At 42.8% G+C, this 23073-nt stretch overlaps 1 protein-coding gene across 2 annotated transcripts in view; it reads right to left on the reverse strand.

The window, feature by feature from the left end:
• Nucleotides 1-3529: 3529 nt before the first annotated feature.
• The window catches only part of PARD6G (par-6 family cell polarity regulator gamma), a 68440-nt gene continuing 48896 nt past the window's right edge, over nt 3530-23073 (reverse strand). For both annotated transcript variants that reach the window (XM_028737547.2, XM_077933224.1), the window contains exon 3: nt 3530-6228. In XM_028737547.2, coding sequence (XP_028593380.1) covers nt 5369-6228 — 860 coding nt within the window. In that variant the 3' untranslated portion in view covers nt 3530-5368. The remainder of the gene's footprint in view (nt 6229-23073) is intronic.

Consider the following 23073-nt stretch of genomic DNA (forward strand, 5'->3'; position numbering starts at 1 on the left):
CCATATTGAATTGTATGTTGTCGGTGGGTTATGAGCTCTTTATAGTGAGAGTGGGCATTGTTATCTTGGAAGGTGTTCAGTAGGGCCAGTTCTGGGGTGACTTCTAGTACCTGTTTAGTTATTTTGCTTATTTCTGGTCTGACTGCGCACACTCCTTTTCTGACTAGGTCCTCAATTACTTGGTTTGGTGGGATCTGCTGGTTCAGACACAGTATATGTCTGAGAAGGCCTCACAAGGGATCATGGGGAGGAGGTGCGAGGAAAAAACTGTTGTGACATTGATTTCTTTGGCAACTTGGAAGGGCTGTGGTGGGATCCAGAAACGGCAACCTGGAGCCCCACTGACCACTTAACTGCTTTCTTCTCCATCAGCTTGGGAGCTTTTTCTGAGACGCTTGTGGGGTATGATAGCATCCTTTGCGTTTGAGCATCTTTATCAAGATGCTAACAGATTTTCCTGCCTTTGATCAGTTGGGCTTCAAGGGAAGCTCACCAGTCCTCTGATTCTTTAATATTTTCCAGCCCAGATAGAGGTTAACCAAAGGATCTCACGATAGTCATCTCCATGCAGGAGCAAGGAAGCATAGGAGAAACAGATGCACAACAAGAGCATCTTGGATGGGATGGCTTTCAAAGAGGGCTAGACAATTGCATGGAGGAGAGGCCTATTAAAGGCAACTAGCCGTGATTGCTGTGCTCAGCCTCCCCTGTTGGAGGGACCAATGCTTCTGAAAAGCACTTGCTGGAAGCCACAGACTCCCCAAACGTGTTTCACAAGGACCCCTTCCTTCCCTCTGCCCCAGTACCTGAGGGTTGTCACATCTCTCCAGGGATTTGGCCAGAACAAAGTATATGCTGGGGAAAGGCTCCTTCCCTGCAAAGAAAATGGAGGAATCAGCAGGCGCCTGGCTCCCAGCCATGCTAGCACCAGTCTGGCGCATGAGGGTGGGGGACACGGGAAGGAAGCATTCCTATAGTATAGGGCACTCAATTGGCATTTCCACCTACCTGAACTCTAAGCCTTCCCCCCTTGTTCTGGCCTGCCTCTCTCCTAAGGAAGATGAAAACTCTTGCTGGAAGCCACTGGTGGGAAGAGTGTTCCTATGATTCCCAAATGTTTCAGAAGCATCTTCTCATTCCTTTAGCTGCTTGATATAATCATAGCATGGCAGAGTTGGAAGGGATCCCAAGGGTCATCTAGTCCAACTCCCGGCAATGCAATGATCCTGCCCACAGCCAGCCCTGGCTGGGCTCCAAACTCCAGCCTTCTGGTTACCATTGCAATTCTGCATGGTGTGGAGAAAGGGGAGAGAGAAATGTGTTGCTTACTCTCTCGTAACACTGATACGAGATCCACACCATGCAGCCCTTTCAATAACTAAAGTCTAAAGGGTTGTCACATGGAGGATGGAGCAAGCTTGTTTTCTCCTTCTCCAGAGGCCCTTAGGACCTGAAGCAGTGACTCTCCTTCCTTGGAGGTTTTAAGCAGCGCTTGGATGCCCATCGGCCATGGATCATCTAGTTGAGATTCCTGCATATGCAGGGGGTTGGACTAGATGACCCTCAGGGTCCCTTCCAACTCTACAATTCTATGATGCTATGTTTTAAAGAGCACCCAATGCGCCTTTAAAGCACATGACTTCCCCTGAAATGATTCGTGCCATTGTGGCTTCCCTCTCACAGACCTACAATCCCCAGAACCCCTAACAAGCTACAATTCCCAGGATTATTTGGAGGAAGACATCTGGTTTTTAGAACAGGGATGGAGAACCTGCAGTTTGCTCACCCCCATTTCCTAGGAACCAGGAATGGGAAGCTCAAGTGCTTCTAACAGTACAGTGGTACCTCGGTTTACAAACTTAATCCATTCCAGAAGTCTGTTCTTAAACCGAGGCACGCTTTCCCTACTGAGGCCTCCCTCTGCTGGTGCCCTTCCACCGTTCGACTTCCGTTTGGCTTCCAGGGCAAGGTTCGCTAACCAGAATACCTACTTCCGGTTTTGCGGAGTTCGTTGTCCGAACCGTTCATTAACTGTTCGTAGACCGAGGTACCACTGTATGGTTATAGGGAGCAGCGTGTATAAAATATTGAATGTAATAGGGTTATTAAGGTAATTGTATCAGAATTATTATGGGGATGTTGAGGGAGGGAGGGGGAGAGAGAGAGTGTGGGATTCTGGTGGTGAGTGATGATTGGATGAGGATTTGAAAGGGAGTTTGAATGCGAGGCAGTTGAGAGGCAGTTGAGAGCAGTGGGTTCTGGAGGGGGTGGTTGGGCAACTAACTATTCAATTTAGGATTAGTAGTCCAAGTCATCATTTTTATAATAAAGCAACATATAAGATAAAAGAGAATTATAGGCCTTAAGCTTAGTTATATACGTTATCATTTTGTGAATCATTCATACAATCTTCTTTAGTGAGGGTGTAGTACCTAGATTCTGGACCAAACATTGATATTTTTTGCTCTTTTCTAGTTCCATAGGTTTATGTTTTGGTTCTAATGATGAAATAGGGGTGGGGGCTCTTTAAATACTGGGGGCTGCTGCACACTCCTTTTTAAAAATAAATTAATTTCCCCCCATTTTCAAAAACACATGCATTGTCTCTTTCTTCAGGTTCTTCAGTTACATTTGTTGTGAGACACTGGTGTTATATGCAGTATAGGGCTGGGAAGAAAAGAGGGGGCCTGTAAATCTCCAAAGTTTGATTTCACCACCGAAAGCACAAAGAAATACTTATCTACAGTCACTGTTTCAGTCACCTACCAAATCACAGGCAGTTATGTGCCTTAAGTGAGAAGCCTGCTAAACTCATGGAGACTTATCCCCGAAGACTCAAGAGGACTAAAGACTGCAGGTTGTAGTCTGGCTAACTTTTCATAAGAGGTTAACAGAATCAGTATTCCCTTAAAAAATTTATGTGATTGATACTTTTGATCATGAAGTGTATGTTACACACCAGTGAGATTGATCAAAAGCCAACTTCATGTGATTTTGACAAAGTGGTTTTATAGGGATCCCATTCTGCATAAATATTGGGGCCTCTAAAAATTTGACGTGAACTGTTCACCAATGGCAATTGGTGTCTGGTATTTTTACTGGCTCCATTTCTCCAACACAAAGTTCAATTATTTGCTTTTGCCGCATCCAGCTCTCAGCAACTCTGTATAGGTAAAATAACCCTGCCATCTAGTTTCCTAACATATTCACACTCTTCCAATTGTCCCATACAATCCATTTCTTTCTGTATGGCAAGGTACTCAATGGCTACCTAAAATCCTCACTCCCGTACACACTTCAGTAGCACAGGTGGGGAACTTGTAGCCCTCCTGATGTTACTGGACTCCCATCAGCCCCAGGCAGCACAGCAATTGGCCAGGGATGATGGGCGTTGAGTCCCAACAACATAGATGGCAACACATTCCCACTCCCTGCTTCTTTTGAAGCACCAAACGTATTTTTATTGAGATGGCTTTGGTGCCCAGGACCTGGGTTTGGGGTGATGGTGGCATTTTTCAGTTAAGAAATATTGAAGCTTGTACATAACTTTATTCCAAGCAGAACAATAAAAGGCTTTTTTATTAAACAACCCCAAAGTGTTTTGAGCCCTTTATAGTACAAAATAAGGGTGTGGAAAGTGTGGGATATAATTTATATAAAGAATTTTCATTTGTTTAGAAACGCTTTAATACACAAAACTACACAGTAAAAAACAAAGAAAATGACAAAGCTAAAAGTAGAAAAATACATTGTAACACAATTATATTTTTTCCTAGACACTTCATAATATAGTCAACCTTTTTTCTACTAAACATTGTAACAGCTTGTGGCGTTTTAGAGAACAGAAAAACAGAGCTGGGAGCAAAACTGTTTCTTTTGGAGTAGCCTATTATTGATTTGCTTTATAACTAATCATGATCCCGACAATCTAAGATAGTCTTTACTTGAAACACTTGATATGCTGTCGAATTGTAGCATTTTAGACTCCAGGGACAATAAAATAAAATAACACTCTAGCTTAGGAAATCAGTATGTACCAAGAGGAACCAGCTTTCATTATTAAAGACTCTGGATTCAAGTTAATTCTAAACAGTAAGACAAATTTAGGCTGCAATCCTAACCAAATCTACTCAGAAACAAGTCCCATTAAATTCAATGGGGCTTACTCCCAGATAAGTGGAGTTAGGATTGCAGCCTTAGAGGAGTTTCTTGTGGTGACGTAGAATGCAGTCCAAAGCCATCTTATTATTTATTTGCAAATTCAGTACTGTTATCAATATAAAAAAGTGAAACCAACAGTCACTAAAATTTGAGTATTTGTCTAATAAATATTTTAGCAATAAAAAGAGAACACATATCCTGATGGTGCATCAATCAACCAACCTCCATGCTGCCTGTTGTTTTTTCACATCATATGAAGACAGTTTATTCCAACAGTACTACAAGTCACCAGCAGGTGGTGCTGATCAAAAAGAAATTATGGCAACAATGTGACACTATCCCACTTTAAAAATATACACATAAAACACAAAATCATTTGGTCAAAGTTTTGTTCCAAAAATAAAAAAAAAACAAATGCAGCATTCCCTCAACGCTATTTCCAGGATAGAAAGTTGTTCAGTTAGCCCTTTCCAGAGTTAGGGGCAAGACAAGTAAATTTTCTGTGTAAACAAACTAGGAAGCAGTATATAATGGCAGAAAGTAAAATTTCAAAATTTAAACACATTGCATTGTATCCAATCATGCTATTCAACTGATGGTAAGGCTTTGGTCAGTATACTGGAGCAGTCAGCAATTTCCCCTTCCTAAATCTGCTCGAGAACTCGGGAACCCCCCAGAGCAGATTTTTTTTTGGGGGGGGGCATTGTAGGAAGAGGGAATAAGGATTTCCCTGTTCAGCTGACAGAAACCTGACTGAGCAACCCTGTTGGATGCAATCCTTAATAGTAGTTTTCCCCTCAAAGACTAATTTATGAATGCCCATTCCATGTTTACTGTGTCTGTTGTATTAATCATCAAAATATATACAGTTTACATGTATATATTGCAGCGTATATCCATACATGCAGCAGACATACTTTCATAGATGGGATTCTTTTTTAAAAATGCAGCAATCTTTACTTTCCCTCATTCTGACCCTAGGAGCAGAAACCATATTTACAATTTGTCATGGGTTGCAATAGGCAGCACTTTTATGTATAATCCTGAATACCACCATGTCCAGAAAGCAACACGTGTGTCACACCTCAGAAGGTCTAAGAGAATTAAGATTCCCTCTCTTCGGGATGTGTATAGATTTGTTCCAGTTGGCACTTCAGACAAGAAACACACACACACACACACACACACACACACACGGAAGCACCCACTAAAGTGTGATCACCGTTCCGTCCTCCTCAATGCCTCCTTTGGGAATAACCAAGCTATGACGAGGATCAGTTTTTAAGGAACTCAGAATTTTGTGAATATTGCCGTTGCTTTCTCGTCCCAAGCTGTTGTTGAGTACCAGGTCCCTCTGTAGTCTTTGGCTAAGACTGCTGCCGTTAATTCGGGAAAGGCTACCAGAAGGAAGGCTGTGCGATTTCGGAATGGGCTGTGGCTCCAGACAGCCCTCAATTACAATGTCAGCATCCTCGTCACTCTCCATTTCATCAGGGTGGAAGTTCTGCAGGACATGAGAAGAAGGCAAACTGTGATGACTCGCAGTGCTGTCTGTAGACTGGCCAGAACTCCCAGACATCCGACTGCTTCTGATAATATTGTTCCTTTGGTTCGCTGGCTTGACTGTGATGATAAGATTATGGCTATTGGCAATCATCATGTCCGTTACCTGATCAAGAGTTTTCCCGGCCACTTCTATGCCATTCACTTCCAGGACTTCATCGTTGACAGCCAACAAGCCTGTACTCTCAGCTAAACCACCAGGAACCATCCGAGAGATGAAAATGCCAGGTACTTTTTCAAGCCCATGAGGAGTTACTCTGACACTGGTCCCATCACGAATGTAGAACCCTAGTGGCTTCTCACACCCATGTCGATACAATCTCACTCTCCTATGAGTTTCAGGTAGGATGTCCACATCAATGATGGAAGACACGGGTCTAAAATCCTGAGGCATGCTGATATTAACATGGGGGCGTCTGCGAAGGTTGTCATTCCGGAGGGTCACCAGAGCTTTCTTTTTCCTGGTTAAGGTGTTTGAACCAAAGTTGCCGTAATCTGCTTCATCTGAGAAGAGAGGAGAGGAAGAGTTGAGTTTCACATGCCACTGAGCCATAAACTTTTTCCAGCAAGCAAAGGAATTTCATCTCCAACATTTATAAAATGTAGTCATTTGCCCATGCTGCAAACTGTTCTTGCTTTGAACATCTTTCTCCTCCCCACCCCACATTTCAGGGATTTCAACTTCCATCAGTCCCAGCCAGCATAAACTGTTGCTAGCAACAAACCATAATTTATAAGAGTTTTTGTGAGATTGGAAGAGGACATGGGCTGCTGCTGTGCAATGCAGAAGCAGCTCTTGTTGTGTTAGTGTAGATAAGAACAGTTAATGAATTTTTACATCAGGTTATGTTGCAAATACACCTAAGAAGAAATCTGTCAGACAGAAATCCCCAAAAGTTAAATAGGATTTCTCAGATGAGAGATGAATACAGTGGTACCTCGGGTTAAGAACTTAATTCGTTCTGGAGGTCCGTTCTTAACCTGAAACCATTCTTAAGCTGAGATACCACTTTAGCTAATAGGGCCTCCTGCTGCTGCCGCACCACCGCCGCGCAATTTCTGTTCTCAACCTAAAGCAAAGTTCTTAACCCGAGGTACTATTTCTGGGTTAGCGGAATCTGTAACCTGAAGCGTCTGTGACCTGAGGTACCACTGTACAACAATTATTTTGCAGACCCATCATGGAGGGACATTTGTTATTATTAAATATATTTTACAGACTTCTTTCTCAAGTGGACCCAAGGCAATATACAACAGTATACAAATATACATTATATGGAAAAAAAAAATAAGGAAGAAAGTCACATCCATATAATATGCCAAAGCTATTTAAGTTGGATATATATGCTGAGCAAACCAATTGCCAGGCCTTTGGGAGGGGCTGGAGAGTGCGATGAGCTATTTAGCTGTGATTTTTCACAGCCTGATATTTTGCTTGATTTTGTTTATTTTAATAAAGGTTTTAGTAGCATGTGTACTTGAGCTTGTTTTTATTGCACTCTTCTAATTATCTTGTTTACGTTCTACCCTGGGACCATTTGGTGATGGGCAGATTATAAAATCCCATCAGTAAGAACTGGTGGGAGCTCAGGTTTTCCTGGCAAAGGGAGATACTTCTCCTCCCATAAATATCTCTTTGAAAAGACACCTAATGGTGACAACCTGGGCATCTTGCCAACCACATCTTTAAGGAAGCAAGTATCCTATTTCCCACACCGCCTAGGAGGAGGATTGGCAGAAATTGCAGAAAGGGATAAAGGTATACAGAACCAGGAGCAGGGGATGGCAATGGCTACTTTTCTGTGCCCAGCGGTTTGTTAGTGCAGGGTAGGAGAATGACTCAATAAACCCAGGCTACTTGGAGCCCACACTATACCAATCATGCCCCAGAGCAGCTCATTGGCAAGGTGGGTGGTATCAGAAGCAACAGTGTGGCTACTATGTGTCAGGGACTGGCTGGACTTGGAGTGGTGGGAGGCACCAACAGGGAAATCTCTAAGTGAAATGCCAGAGGAAGAAGGCTCAGAGCCAGGGGATTGGTAGTGAGACACTGAGGAGAGGTCAGAGGAAGCAGTCGGTGAGCAGGAAGAGCCAGTGACAGAGAGCAGTTCAGAATCTGAAGCTAAGGCAGAGGAGGGGCAGGGAAAGAGGCTGCTGAAGAATCCAGGGAGCCTTCCCCTCCTGCTGTGACAAGCTCCCCTCCTCATGGTCTCCAAGAACATGCAGAATAATGAGGAAGGCTGAACAGAGACCAGTGTGCAGGTGCAAGTTTGAGACTGCTTGGGAAACATCTGGGAGAGGAGGAGCCTTAGAAAGAGTGGAAGGCAGGGACCTTCAGTCCTGGCAACTGCTCCACAGGGGCAAGGCATGCTGGAAAGTGTTGTATGTCGTTTCCTGGAATACAGAGTTAACTTCACTGACAACGGAGCCTTGTGTCTCTCACGCTGACCTGCATCTGACTCCAGCCCTGACACTCTGAACCCAGTTCTGCCTTCACTCACGTTAATCGGAAGGTGGTCTTCAGAAGAAAAATGGGAGTTATGCAAACAGGAGAAGACTTGTGGACTATGTAAGCATGGTTTAGGAAACCATGATTAAAAACGATTCAATCAGAGCTAATAAAGAATGGAAAGTGGTGGTGAAAATTCTTCAGCATAGCTCACACACTCAGCGGTCTTAAATACGGTTCTGGAAAGCCCAGGAAATTGGGCAAGCTCATATGAGGCTAAGCAGGCAGACACCCACTTGTGTTTTCAATTTCTAAAAAGTACAGCATGTTATTAGACATGCAGGCAAAAAGTAATCAAAGTAGTCATGGTCTTTCAACAAGCTGAGAAAACTGGTGCCCTCTCCCCAGAAGCCTGGCATCAAAAAGTATGTCAGGCACAAGGGAGCATGGGCAGGCATTTCCTGTTACTGCTCCCTAGTTTCCTTGATGCCAAAAATGAGCCATGAGTGCCAGGACAAGTTATAGCAACTGGTTGTGTGGGTGGAGTTGATGAATTGATGACTACTTGCAAAGCTGCTTTGATTTATGGCTCCAGTTAAGCAACCATGAGGTTGGGACACGTCTGTGCCGCCTCCTGCGTGGGGTCGGAATGGCCACTGCAAGTTACTGTTTTATCTCCACGGCGTTTGGAAAAGAAAAAGCTATTTGTTTTAACTCACTCAACCTCCTCAGCTGCATTCTGCTTATCTTTTGAGTCATTGTTCTGAAAGTGACTTTTCTAAGAGTTTCAAATTAAAACAGCACACACAAACAAATGTTTGGAGGAACCCAAAGACTGATAATGTTCATTCCAAGATTTCCTGAGCACAGAGTGTTAGAAAAATAGGATGACACCTTCTAGCAAACTGGGATTTCCTTTTCCTCTTGCTACCTCTTTTTAAAAGCTTCGCATATTCTGGTCATCACACAATTATGCATGCGTGCATTTCATTATTAATTGGTTTGTTAATTAATTAATTAACCAACCAACCAACCCACCCTATTTCGGGGTGGGGAGATCCAGTACAGAGGTAAAGCATACCTTCAATATTAAACTTAAAAGTCCCCTAAGTCTAAGTAGTCTTTTCACGTTAAGAAAAGTCATGAGGGACACCTATACAAATGAATGTTAAATATTAAGCATCTGGTCTTAGGAGGAAAACAGGTATACTTGGAGCAAGCTATTATAGACAACCATCACCACCACACAAAATCCCTATAACCAGAAGCGCCACTCCCATTGCTTGGACAGCTGCTTTTTATAGGAACTGCCTGCCAGATGAAATACCAAAGCGTAGCCAGATAAGATTATGTAAACAAGCAAGATTCCACAGAGAACCAGACTGCCAGACTCCTATAGGAAGAATTCATTTTGGAGTTTGCATTTCTAGTCTGCATACGCTCCTAGGGTATTATTTCTTCTGGGAACTGTGCAACTTTAGTCGACAGCTCTGGAAACTACATCAAAGACAGAATTACTTCCACTAAGGAGAACAGCACTTCAGGCAACTTTGGGAAGGAAGCCAATAACTCATTAAGAGCATTCGGGGTGCCCCTCAACCCAAAAAAATCTCAATTACTGAATGCAGAAGTAAACAGAAGGATAACTTAAAACTGGGGAGGGCTTTAAGCCTTCACTTCATCACCCAAGACAACTTTTCAGTGGATTTATTTATTTTTAAAGCATTAAAAATCTGCACCACGTGGCCTTTTCCTACAGAGAAACATACAAGAGTGGTTTCGGAAAGTGATAAAAGCCTGGCCAGGGAACTTACTCCATCGTTTGTTATAAAATGATGGAACACGCAGAGATACAGAAGGATTCAAAAAGGAAACAGATATATTGTGAACTCTGACTTAGGCTGCTTCCTTTACCCAACTCAGATACAAGTGAGCAAGCTGGATAAGGAAAGAAAGAAAAACACAACGCAATGCCCAACCAAAACCTACTTGTGCTGTAGTCAAGCATAGTCATTGAACAAACAAATGCTAAAGTAAATTGGGCTGAGTTTATTGTTTGAAAGGCTGCTATGCTTTTTGGGTTAAAGTAACCTGTTTTTACAATCCTACCCAGTTAACCCCTGGGGAGGGGAATCTGTGCCGCAAGTTCAAACCAAAAATCCTGGAAGATAAAATTTCATACACAAGAAATTCTTGTGGTTTTTTCTTCACATGCACTGTACTAAGGGTATTATTATTATTATTATTATTATTATTATTATTATTATTACTATTTTTGTTAAACAGCGGCACTGATGTTCTGGTTATCTCAGAAACTGTCCCCTCTTCTGTTCATTCTATCTTGAATTCCAATTCTTGGCTCTTTTGCCCTGAGCATCCAATGAAAGAGGTGCTCCTTTAAGTTACTTACTTACTTTTTCCTGTTCCACCTTTTTGACCTCCAAGATGGCTAAGCATTAAGAACCAAATGTAAATAAGCTGAAACACCCACCCACCCAATGAAATCAAGTCAGCAGCAACTGAGTTATCCAGCTGATGAGAGTAGGCCAAAAACCTGAGCTCAGCACACAAATTCACAGCTCAAAAAGTGATAATGGGTTAACCTAAAATAAAGCAACTGCTCGCCTTGATATGTATCGGTCTCATCTGGTCTATTAGAACCAGCAGGTGGTTTTTTTAAACAGAGGAATGCTAAGTAATTTTTTTTACTTTTACTTGAGCTATTTTAATTGCATCAGGAAAGCTAAACTAAATTGCATTAGGAAAGCTAAACCTAATCCCTTTCTATATACACAGACAGCATTTCAGACTTTCAAACATTTGAGAAAATCAGTATTCGCTGATATTCCAGTCGTGCTCTCTGTAGCTCCAGTTGGTGACCACCAGGGGTCATTGCTCAGCTTCTATAATTTTCCAGTGCAGTATTGGGGATTGTTAAGAGAAGGGATGGGGAGAATGTAGATTTAGTTCTCATTACCTAATCCAAATGAACTGAGGCACAGCTATCTTTCAAAATGTGCACTTTTCCAAATTGCAGTGCTGTTCTTCGAGAAAGTATTTTGCACAAAAATGTGTATTGCATTGGGGTAAAATAATTTATCAGTAAAAAGTAACAAAAATGCCTCATATTTGAGAAAATTGCTTGCAAAAATGTGTGTATTCGGAGAAATACACAGTAAATTGCTGACAATTTTTTTTTTTGCAATTAAAAAAAACCTAAGCTGAGAATGTGTAAAAATAAAGATTGAGGCGAGGTGGGGAAGCGCCAGAGAGGAAACTAAAGAAAAATCAAACCCTAGCATATAGATACGGATGTAGATTGGTTTTACTTATAAGACTGCTGCTCTTATGAGTGAAAAACAGACTGGTACTTTCTTTTGCAGGCTAAAAGTACAGCAGGCTGGTGCAGAAGGGACCCCCATGTCTCCTTTGCCAGTCTGTTGCCTTTCCAGAAGGGTGCAGAGGAAGAGAAGCCAAACAGGCTGGCAACAGAGGCAGAGTGCTTTGCCCAGCGCCTGCCAGCTTGCTCAGTCGCCTGGAGAGAATTCCTGGGTCGGCACTGGCGACCAGACAAGGAGTTCAATGCAAGGGCTTCAGTAAAGGGGCACTTGGCACCAACACTTCCCTTCTCACTTTCACTGCCTTCACTCGATTCCCCAAAAGTGCTCATCCACATGTGCCATCAGTCTCACATCTGTGGCGTTGGATTATACAGAACTAGAGATAAAAGGTTTTTGGGGATGGAAAGCAATATATGGAAACAATGCAAGGGGAATCATCCACTAGTTATGGTTTTCATCGGGGGGGGGGGGGGGAGCGTGTCCCTAATCTGTAGTTTCCTGGAATTTTGTGGAAGGGAAACAATATTTTAGAGACTCGTCCACAATTATGGTGGATAGTGATAGTGGATAGCAACTATTCTGTGCCATGATCATCCCTCAACAGTGAGCTGCCATGTATAAAAACATTGTCAACTGCAGTATACAGTGGTGCCTCGCAAGACGAAAAGAATCCATTCCACGATTCTCTTCGTCTAGCGGTTTTTTCGTCTTGCGAAGCAACCCTATTAGCGGCTAAGCGGATTAGCGCTATTAGCGGTTTAGCGGCTATTAAAGGCTTAGCGGCTAAAAGGCTATTAGCGGCTTAGCGGCGTAGAAAAAGGGGGGGGGAGCGGGAAAAAAAATCACAAGACTTGCAAGACGTTTTCGTCTTGCGAAGCAAGCCCATAGGGAAAATCGTCTTGCGAAGCAACTCAAAAACGGAAAACCCTTTCGTCTAGCGGGTTTTTCGTCTTGCGGGGCACCACTGTATACAGGTGAAACTCGAAAAATTAGAATATCGTGGAAAAGTTCATTTATTTCAGTAATCACAATTATAACAAATAAAGGCTTGACATATCTCACTTTGCATGTCATGAGTCTATCTCATATATTAGTTTCACCTTTTAAGTTGAATTACTGAAATAAATGAACTTTTCCACGATATTCTAATTTTTCGAGTTTCACCTGTACAGTCCAGCTGCATTGCAGGGAGCTGCTTCTACTTTGAATGCCATTCTTCCACATCTGCCTATCACAAGTGATTTATTTAAGGGTGGGTGGGAATAGCCACATTGATATTTTGGGCTTCAAGACAGGTAGCGCTTCCTTTGACTGGAGCCCTTAACATCTTCCTCTGCAGTACGAAGTGTTGGCTACTAGAAAGAATAATCAGGAGGTGCTTATCAGGAACACAGAAGGCTGCCATGCAGGCAGTTCTAGTTTTTGTCTTTCTGAGGGGGGCAGAGATCATGCATTCATGACTCTTTCCTTTTCCTGTCAGTTAAACAAAAGGATTGAGAGTGACCCCCCACTTCTCTGGAAGATTTGTCACTATCTCCCTAGTGAAAGTACATCCAAAATAAGCAGGCTGCTCTGCTGGGGAATCCCACAGCTCTGTTAAAGGAAAACATCCAGTTTAGTAAACTCAGTTGACACCAGGCAGCTTCCAAACAAACAGCTGCAAGTGGTTTTCTGCAAGTCTGTTAAGCCTGACACATGACATTCCAAACCAGCTCTCCTTGAATTCCCAGAGCCTGGCATTACCCAAGTATCAAAGCCTCCCCAATAGCTGGCTGAGTTACTGGTGCAGTATCGTGTGCCCTGTTCCTACTGAAGCAGAGAAGCATATCCAGGGCTTTGTGGATTTTGCACACACAAAGCAAAATCAAAATTAAAAAGCAGAACCTAGCAGCACAACTCTGTGGTCCTTAACCCCTTCGTGTGCTAACTAGCAGTCGTGAATTGTTATGTTTGACTGCAATCTCCCACATATTTCAATTGGTTCCTGGCCTAATTTCTTATCGGTAAAAAGAGTATAAAAACAGGTGCTCAAGAAAGAGTTGTGTATGGGATGGTCCCATCTACCTTTGGCTCTGGTCTCACCTACTATGCAGCCTCACACTCAGATTACCTCCAGGGGGGTGGCGTGGCAGCGCGGATAGTTACCCAGGCTTGGCCTAGATATGTGGGAAAGTAATTCTCATGAATCTCCAGCGCTTACAAGTACAGTCGTACTTTGCAGGTTGAACGGAATCCGTTCTGGAAGTCCGTTTGACTTCAAAAACGTTTGGAAACCAAAGCGCAGCTTCTGGTTGGCTGCAGGAAGCTGCTGCAGCCAATTGGAAGCCCTGTCACACATTCAGGTTCCAAAGAACGTTTGCAAACTGGAACGCTCACTTCAGGTTGGTGGCCAAAACAGACGAGTACCAGGGCGTTTGGGACCCAAGGTACGACTGTAATAGGCTTTCAGCTCGAAATAAAATGAGGTCTCTCTCTAGCACCCAAAAGGAGGGGCATAATTTCTAGATTCCAGCCTATCATATTCCAGCATTACTATGCAACATTCATGAGACGGTTAAAGGGAACTGTGACCTTTCACATAAGAAGAGCTTTGCTGGATCAGGCCATTGGCTCATCTGGTCCAGCATCTTGTTCTTGGTGGCCAGCCAGATGGCTGTGGGAAACCTGAAAGCAGAACTTGAGTGCAAAACCACTCTCCCCATTTGTGATTCCCAGCAACTGGCAGATTGTTACAGTTTTTAAATTTAGGTGGTGAATTGATGGATGTATGGCAGAAGGAATTCCTCTCTCCCTGCCCCCCATAAAAGATACTTTAAAACTACTGTACAGTCTTAAACACACTTGCCTAGAAATAAGTCTCACTGAACACAGTGGAATGTCTATCTAAAGATGCATAGAATTGCACTGATAAAGCTAAAATTAACAAGTTTTTTTTTAAATAAAACCCTGAAGAAATCAGCTTCTCACTTTGAGCTTAACTGGAATGTGGTTACAAGAAAATCTAAAGCTTATGCTTTGGGATGTATACTTGATATTAAACCAGAGTTTCCCAAACTTGGGTCTCCAACTATTTTTTGGACTACAACTCACATCATCCCTGACCACTAGTCCTGGTACCCAGGGATGATGGGAGTTGTAGTCCAAAAACAGCTATAGACCCCAGTTTGGGAAACCCTGTGTTCAACAAATTGTTGTTGTTGTTTAGTCGTGTCCAACTCTTCGTGACCCTATGGACCAGAGCACGCCAAGCACTCCTGTCTTCCACTGCCTCCCGCAGTTTGGTCAAACTCATGCAGGTAGCTTCGAGAACACTATCCAACCATCTCGTCCTCTGTCGTCCCTTTCTCCTTGTGCCCTCAATCTTTTCGAGGGAGTCTTCTCTTCTCATGAGGTGGCCAAAGTATTGGAGCCTCAGCTTCAGGATCTGTCCTTCCAGTGAGCACTCAGTTCAACAAATAAGGTTCACCAAATAACAAGGATTCCCTGGGAATTTTTTGACCGGCTTTGGAATACTGTGCTGCAGCTGTTCCAGGTCATAAAGGAAAAATATAATCTGCCACTGAGTTTTCTAGCCTAGACAATAAGCTGGCAAATATCACCAGTGGAAAGGTACTCCACATCTGTGAATCTAAACAAAAAGGCATCCGAATAAGAGTGCGTGATACAAGAAACCTCAACACTCTTTCATGTTCCGACCTTTGGGAGCATTGCTGGATAAGATTTTAAGTTAGTCACAAGATAAACACCAATCGGGGTCAGAACACAGCTGCATACTCTCTTTAATCAGTTCTGCACAGTTGCAATCCAGGATTATCACGATCTTTTCCTAACTGGCAGGCCAACATGTCCACCTGTACATCAGAAGGAAGAACAGCACTTTGCTCCTAACCGACACACAGGCCGAGGCTCTTATTTAACCGCCTGTGTCAAGATGGAACAGGAATTCATTCCATCAGCTTGTGTACCTCAGCTTCGGATCCCAGCCACTCAGTTCACATGCAACAGAGTTACTCCAGAGGCCGGCTGGTGGGAGTGCCATGAATTACTTCAGAGCAGCCCTGCAGGGCATAACAAGGAGTGGCACCAAGGAGTTCCAAAGGAGACTCATAGACAGTCATGCCTTGTTAGGAAAAAAGGCTGGTGCAACCTAGGGCCTTTAAGACAGGGTGTGTGTAGAGAATGAGAGAACAGGAAATTAACAGCATTTAAAGAAACAAGGGCCACAAAGTCAACACCAAAGGAGGGACATCCACCTTGCTTGTGCTGCACCTCCTTGATCTAAGCGGAGTTCCCTTCTTTTAAAAATTGGGTAAGTTCTGAACCAAGACCTTGGCAGCAACAGTGTCCAGTCCACAAAGCATTATTCCCATGTGGTACCATCCTTGTCAACCTGCCAGGACAGTATTGCACAAAGACAGGACGAGGCTAATGATTTAAAAATGATCATTTGTGTCTATGCATGTGTCTGGCTAGGGACGCGGGTGGCGCTGTGGGTTAAACCACAGAGCCTAGGACATGCCGATCAGAAGGTCGGCGGTTCGAATCCCCGCGACGGGGTGAGCTCCCGTTGCTCGGTCGCAGCTCCTGCCAACCTAGCAGTCTGAAAGCACGTAGATAAATAGGTACCGCTCCGGCGGGAAGGTAAACGGCATTTCCGTGCGCTGCTCTGGTTCGCCAGAAGCGGCTTAGTCATGCTGGCCACATGACCCGGAAGCTGTACGCCGGCTCCCTCGGCCAATAAAGCGAGATGAGCGTCGCAACCCCAGGGTCGGTCACGACTGGACCTAATGGTCAGGGGTCCCTTTACCTTTTCATGTGTCTGGCTGGCTGTAGCGATTCAAAATTATTCCTGGATTCAGTTATCTTTTATTTTCTAGCTCTAATCTACAACATGTAACAACAAAGACTCAACAGCGTATGGCAAGGAAAAATGTTTTTGTTCACAAAAATAATGCAATAGACCCCCCCCCAAATTATTTGAACCACTTTATGTTCCTGACTCATCTTTTTCTGCTCTTTTAGAGGCAGCAGTCTTTTGTGTTAGGCCACACCCCTGGCAGCAGTCATTTATTGACTGGTGCCCTTGGCACTTTCTCAAAATGCCAAAGGTGCCCCGAGACCCCAAAATGGTGGTGACCACTGCCTTAAAACAGCAGCCAAGCTGGAATGAGATATGAGCCAATGTTCCACGAAACAGCAGCCAAGGCTATCCATCAGTGAGATAGAGCACCCTAGAGCAAAATACTTCTTAGACCTACTTGATTTTGGCTACTGATTAAAAAATTTGCAATGTCAATTAATGTCTGTGTTCTACTATACAGAATGCTGTAAAATCCACATCATTCCCAGAACAGAACTCAGCAGTAGGTCAGTTTCCCTTTAAATTGTGCCAATCAGCTTAGAGTGCAATGCCCAAAGATGGCAGACAGTGAGCCCATTGCTAAGCCAAGTTTTGAATTTTGCCATAACCACTGAAATATATTCAGATATAGAAAAGCCTACATCTGGAAGCACCAGAAAAACAAAGGATTTATTCAGTATTTAATACTATGACAGCCTTCCCCAGCATGTCTGAGGCTGATAGCAGTTGTTGCCATCATGATAGTACCAGGCTGAGGAAAGTCTGATCTTTGTGAGAAACACTATAAAGGGTTAGTTTCACTGCAGGAGGAAAATGCACAAGCACCCTTGTAGCAAAAATGTCTGGAATGTACAAGATAACCAGTTTAAACCGAAATATCCCCTTCTCCAAGGGCAACACATCTATTATATATATTAGACAACTATTCTAGTCTGGAATGGATCATTTTAGAACCAGTTTTAGAACGGTAATCCTATGTAAAGCAACAGGAACAGCAGGATTCAAAATAGTTGTTTTTTTTTGTAAAATTACCATAGTGTTTTGCTCCACCGAAAGCAGAGCAAGGTAGTTCAAACAACACCCCCAAGGTGGGAAGGAAGGGAGAGAGACTAAGGAGAATAGGAAAACTTAAATATTGTTTTAAAGCTGCAATAAAAAGAGACTAGAGAATCATTGTTCTCAGCTGACCATGAGAGCAGGTCAAGAAACAACATGCTTATGCTACAAAGAAGAAGACAGGGGTTAAAAATTAAAGAAGCATCTTAAGGTAAAGAGAAGCTAGACAATGGAATCGGGTAGATAGGGATCACATAGAATTCCTCCTTTCTGGGGGTTTTAAGAAACAGAAAAAGGTGGTGCCAGCAACAGTTTAGGAATAATCTTTGGTCACTGAAGACCACTTAAAAAAAAAAAAAAACCTAAAGAGGATTCATCAGAAAGATTCTTTTTGGAACTCACTGGCTTTTATAGCTGTTCCCATCCTGTGCATGAACTCATTGTGCTGCAGAAAGAATAACTGGAACCAACCATTCTTTAGCTATGATAAATTGGTGGGTTGTTTAAGCCATGGTGTCGTGTTAAATCAGTTTCCTGGTTCAGATGTGAGCCCTGCTAGTACTAACCAGGCTATAAAACTGGTTTAATGACCTGAGATAGTTAATATATCTTGACCAGGATATATGCATGTAATCCTCAGCCATTTTCCTCCTAAGCCAAAACCATACACCAGCATATAAATATAAAATGGGCGCACACATAGGGTGAAACTAATTGCAGGTATCGAGACAAGAATTGCTCCTATCTGTTGCATTAAAAAGATGGTAAAAGGAAGCTATTTCATGGTGAGGCTAAACATATGTAAGGTTATTTTACATGACAAAATTGTTGTAGAACATGGCAGCAAATTCATTTTTTTACAAATTTTATAAATATAAATACCTCCGGGTACAGGGCGGTATACAAATTCAATTAATAATAATAATAATAATAATAATAATAATAATAATAATAATAATTTTTAAAAACATCAGCTTAAAAAATCAATAATGATTTGTAGTGGCAGGCAAGCTTCACACTTGGTGTGTGTCAGAGAAAAAGTAAAAGCATTCTGAAATGATTGTATAACTTATCGTATGTGATAATTTACACAGATTCCTGGGGGTGGTAGGCCCCCTATGGCCTGCAGGCCCTTGCGCACCCCACAGCGCTGTACACCCTATGTTGGAGGGGCAAGAGAAGTAGGGAAACCACTTAACTATGGTTTGCTCAGTGTCAGTGTAATACTTTGTCATGGTTAATGCAAACCATAGTTTGACAACCCGTTCCAAGCCACATTCCACATCTTGTTTGCTGCTCTGACTTTGAATGGAAAATGAACCACAGTTAAGTGTTGCCCTTGCAGAGTCTGGAAAGTAGCTATTCATAGCTGAAAACATGATCTTGGAGATGCAACATTTGATCCAAATGCAAGGAAAACAACACCCCAGACTCGAAACAAAATTAAAAAATTCCTTCCAGTAGCACCTTAGAGACAAACTAAATTTGTTATTGGTATGAGCTTTTGTGTTCATACCAATAACAAACTTTGTTGGTCTCTAAGGTCCTACTGGAAGGAATTTTTTTATTATGTTTCAACTATGGCAAACCAACACGGCTACCTACCTGTAACTAGCACCCCAGACTGTTAGGGTTTGCTTCTTGGCTTCTTGCATGGAGATCATAAGCTTATTTAAAGAAAACCCAATAGCGCTGAGGCACTAAATAATATGCCTGCTTGGGCAAAACATAGCCCGGGGGGGGGGGGGTTTGAAATCAAGTGACTGGTGTACAGAGCACTGCTGTACAGTATTTCTTGGTAGCTGCATGATGCGGTTTATTTTTCCAGTGAGGTATTGTATGCTTGGGAAAACATGCAGGACTTGTTTGCTTTTACACTTCTGCAGTCAAAGGCCAGGGCAGCATAAACATGCCGCAGTTCCCATTTACTCCCTTCCCCAAATGATAGCACAACACAATTTAAGCTGAGCACTGCTCTTCTGATTGCTACATTAATTAAAACGTGCCCATGCCCCATTCTGATCCAGCACCCTGAGCAAAATGCAATCACAGCGGCATCCTCCTGCACTTTGCCACTTTGACAGAGTAGGAAGAATAGTCACATTTCTGCAGAGCCCACCGCCATTCCTCAATAATTAAAGCTTCCACTTCCAAATCCGCCCCACCCCCCAAGAACCAGGAAATGCACAAGTGCCCCCCAGCAGACATGGCTCATCTAACTCTGGAACTCTGTAGTCTTATCCTAAAGAGCTCTTAGGGGGTTTTTTTTGGGGGGGGAGGGCAGTGCAGGGAACTATGCTGCAATTGGTGGGCTCGGTTAAAAGCAAAAGGTTAGCAGTTCAGCTGGCAAAAACCTTGGCGCATAACTGACCAGGCAGTGCTTATTATATAGTTTGATTGGTTTCAGCACTACTGGACCAGTAGAATGGTGAAATGGTGAATTCTGAAGTGCCAGAGTGCATCGTGACCGTTCCCAGAGCCACACCCCAAAGGAGTCCCAAAATAAAGACAGCTGTGTTGATCCATTATATATTATATTATACACCAGCCAGAAGGGCAGCAGTACATAACAAAATACTTAATTTATAAGGTTCAGAGTAACTGCAATTAGGCAGTGTTTTCTGGGAATAAGTTCAATTGAATCTGTGGTGCTGACTTTGGACCCTCCCTGTGGGATAAACAGCTATGTGATTTTTAAAAGGCATCTGAAGGCAGCCCCCCTATTCAGGGAAGTTTTTAGGGTGTGATGTTGTATTGTGTTTTTACTGTTTTTTGTTGCAAGCTGCCCAGAGTGGGTGGGGCAACCCAATCAAATGGGTGGCATATAAATAAATAAATAAAGTATTATTATTATTATTATTATTATTATTATTAGCACCTTGAGCTTTAACAAAAGATATTCAGGCAGCTGAAATGCAACCTCTCTAGCTTTTAATTAGAAATGCAAATGAGATTGCAAACAAACGCTGTCATTTAAACGGCTAGTGTGAGGAGGGAGCCCATCAATAGGAAAGGAAAAAGTTGTGCTGAACCTCTGATTATTTTCCTCATAGTCCAATTTCCTCTATGCTAATCTATCATAAATGAAGCTGAAAGCCTCATTATCTCATTCACTTGCCACAGCAAGGACACTACACCTCTGGCAGGATAAATCATTGAAAAAAAAGAGTCCCTAGAGTTGTGCTTGCCTGCGTTCCCTCTCCACTACATCACTGTAGAAACAGCAGCTGTGATTAAGAATTAGAGGCAAAGGATTGCTCCCACCCCCATAGCAAGGCCACAGCAAGTTATTCTGTTACAGTTGCCGGATCTGAACTGTGGGAGACATCACTTCTGTTGTTCCAGACTATATAGTGCCCGAAACTTTCCAGGAATATTATTACCATATTCTACAGCAAGTAGGAAGTTAATACCAATATCACACCACATGCAATATTGTTACATCCTTGGTAATAAATCTGACAAAAATAAGCACATTCATGTTCACTACCACCAATAAGATCTGGCTGTGTGAATTAGTCCAATACAAAGGGGATGTTACGGCTATATATCTTCCAAGCAACTAATGTATCTCTAAATAGCAATAGTCTGTTTGCTTCCCACCCCCACCCCCCATCTCGACACATGTAGCGCCATGGGTGGGGTATAAATATAATCATCATCATCATCATATTCAAGACTACAGCCAGGAAATTCAGTTCTTGCCTTATCATATAAACTGGGAATTATAACTTGCACGAACCCCTAGCTACCTCTGTTGTCAATATACTTCGCTTGAACTGTGCTAAAGGAAATATCTGAATAAAATTTTGTGCCGATAATGGAGAAATTCAGCTGGAAACTCATGGGGTGAGGATTCCCCGTTCGAACCAGCACGAGGCTACAGGAAGACTCAAAGGATAAATAACTGGCCAAACAACAATATAGACATACTTCCAAACAGGTGAGGTATCATTACTGAATACCAGTAAAGATTAACGAGAGCAGAACTGCTTACACAAAGAGAATATTACCCAAGGTAGGCAGGCATATTTAGGGATGCAAGGAAATGTGAGTCACCTGGAACTGGTTCTGGAAAAAGGAATGTGGTCTAGTTTTGTAGGAATTTTTACAGAGGAAGCTGCCATCATTAGAAAGGATGCTATTCCAGTGCCAGAAGAAAATATCTGGAAGATCAGGACTTTAAATGCTTTCAAAATGGGAGTTTGAAAATGTTTTTCTGTATAGTGAGTCTCCCCCAAAACAAACAAACACCACTAGGGAGATGCCAGGAGCAATCAGACCCAAAGGGGTGGGAGTGGCAGCACATTTATCCCCCGCAGTTTAACGGAAATGGAATAGAGAAAAGTCTCAGAGATGCATTTCAAGAATCTCATGGTAGGGATACAGTCCAGCTCAAGCAGCAGAAGCCACTCAGGTGTGGGAAGGAGATGTCAAGCAAGGGCACAGTCCAATTCTCATCCTGGGCAAGTTTCCCAGTTGAAGCCACAGTGGATGGCAATACCATCTAATCACAAACACATTGATAGGATTTCCTGTTGGCTTTCAGGGCATCTAGGGCAGCACCTTATTCATGCCTGACTGCTGTGTGGACAGAACTGCAACTGAGGCTTCAACAGCCGTACCTGCTAGACGGTATCCTCCCCTCCCTGGACTCCAATCAGTTGTGCTCCTAATCATAAGAAATGATAATGGCTGTTCATGGATTATTTATTGCATGCATGTCCCTAGGAACTTTTTTTTTTGAGGAGGCAGTCAATACTCCAAATAAACACATACAATATCCACGTATCTAGCATGAGAATATAGTTTAATTATTTCTGGTAGAGGAGTTCACCGATGGCTCTTTCATCCAGCAGAGGCTTCTGAGAATGAAATCAGGGAGGTGATATTCTCATTTGCCTTTCCTTGTGCAGCTCCCCAATCTATTCTGCAGGGCTGGGGATCCCCAGAACTGGAGATCCCCACTGTTGCATAGGGAGACGATGCAAAATGTTGCATCTTCCATTCACAGAAGTCTTTGCTAGATTTAAGAACCTCCAATTAACAGAAGGGACCACACGGGATACAGCACAGATTTATTAGCAAATATGTGCTTTTGGTTCGTGTTTTCGTTTTTTAAAAAAGCAAAGCAAAACAAAACAAAACAAAGCAAAACAAAACAAAGCAAAACAAAACAAAACAAAACAAAACAAAACAAAACAAAACAAAACAAAAAGCTGCCAATGATTCCCTGAACTTCTAAACAAGGACAAACAATGTGCTACTTTTACATCAACCATCTTTGTCTTCCAGGTCTTTAAAACTGGAAAGCTTTTAGAGAACCCTACCCATATACTGTACAGCAGGCACTGGCCTAAAAATTATTGGATATTTCATATATACTCCCCATTACTCCAAGGAGTGCAGGGTGGCATACAAGATCCATCCCTCCTTTTTAACTCCCAACACCCCTGTGAGGTAGGCTAGAGAATTAATGACTGGGCCAAAGGGTATCCAAATAAGCTTCAAAGCTGCATGGGAACAGTGGCCCTACCTGGAGAAAGGTGTCCTCTGAGCCCCTCCCTATCACTGCACCACTTTCTCTCTTGTGCTACCATGGCAACTACCTCCTCCTCTTGCAAGCAGGGTGGTGATGGGGA

Source organism: Podarcis muralis, chromosome 8, assembly GCF_964188315.1.
Source record: "Podarcis muralis chromosome 8, rPodMur119.hap1.1, whole genome shotgun sequence".
NCBI classification, from domain to species: domain Eukaryota; kingdom Metazoa; phylum Chordata; class Lepidosauria; order Squamata; family Lacertidae; genus Podarcis; species Podarcis muralis.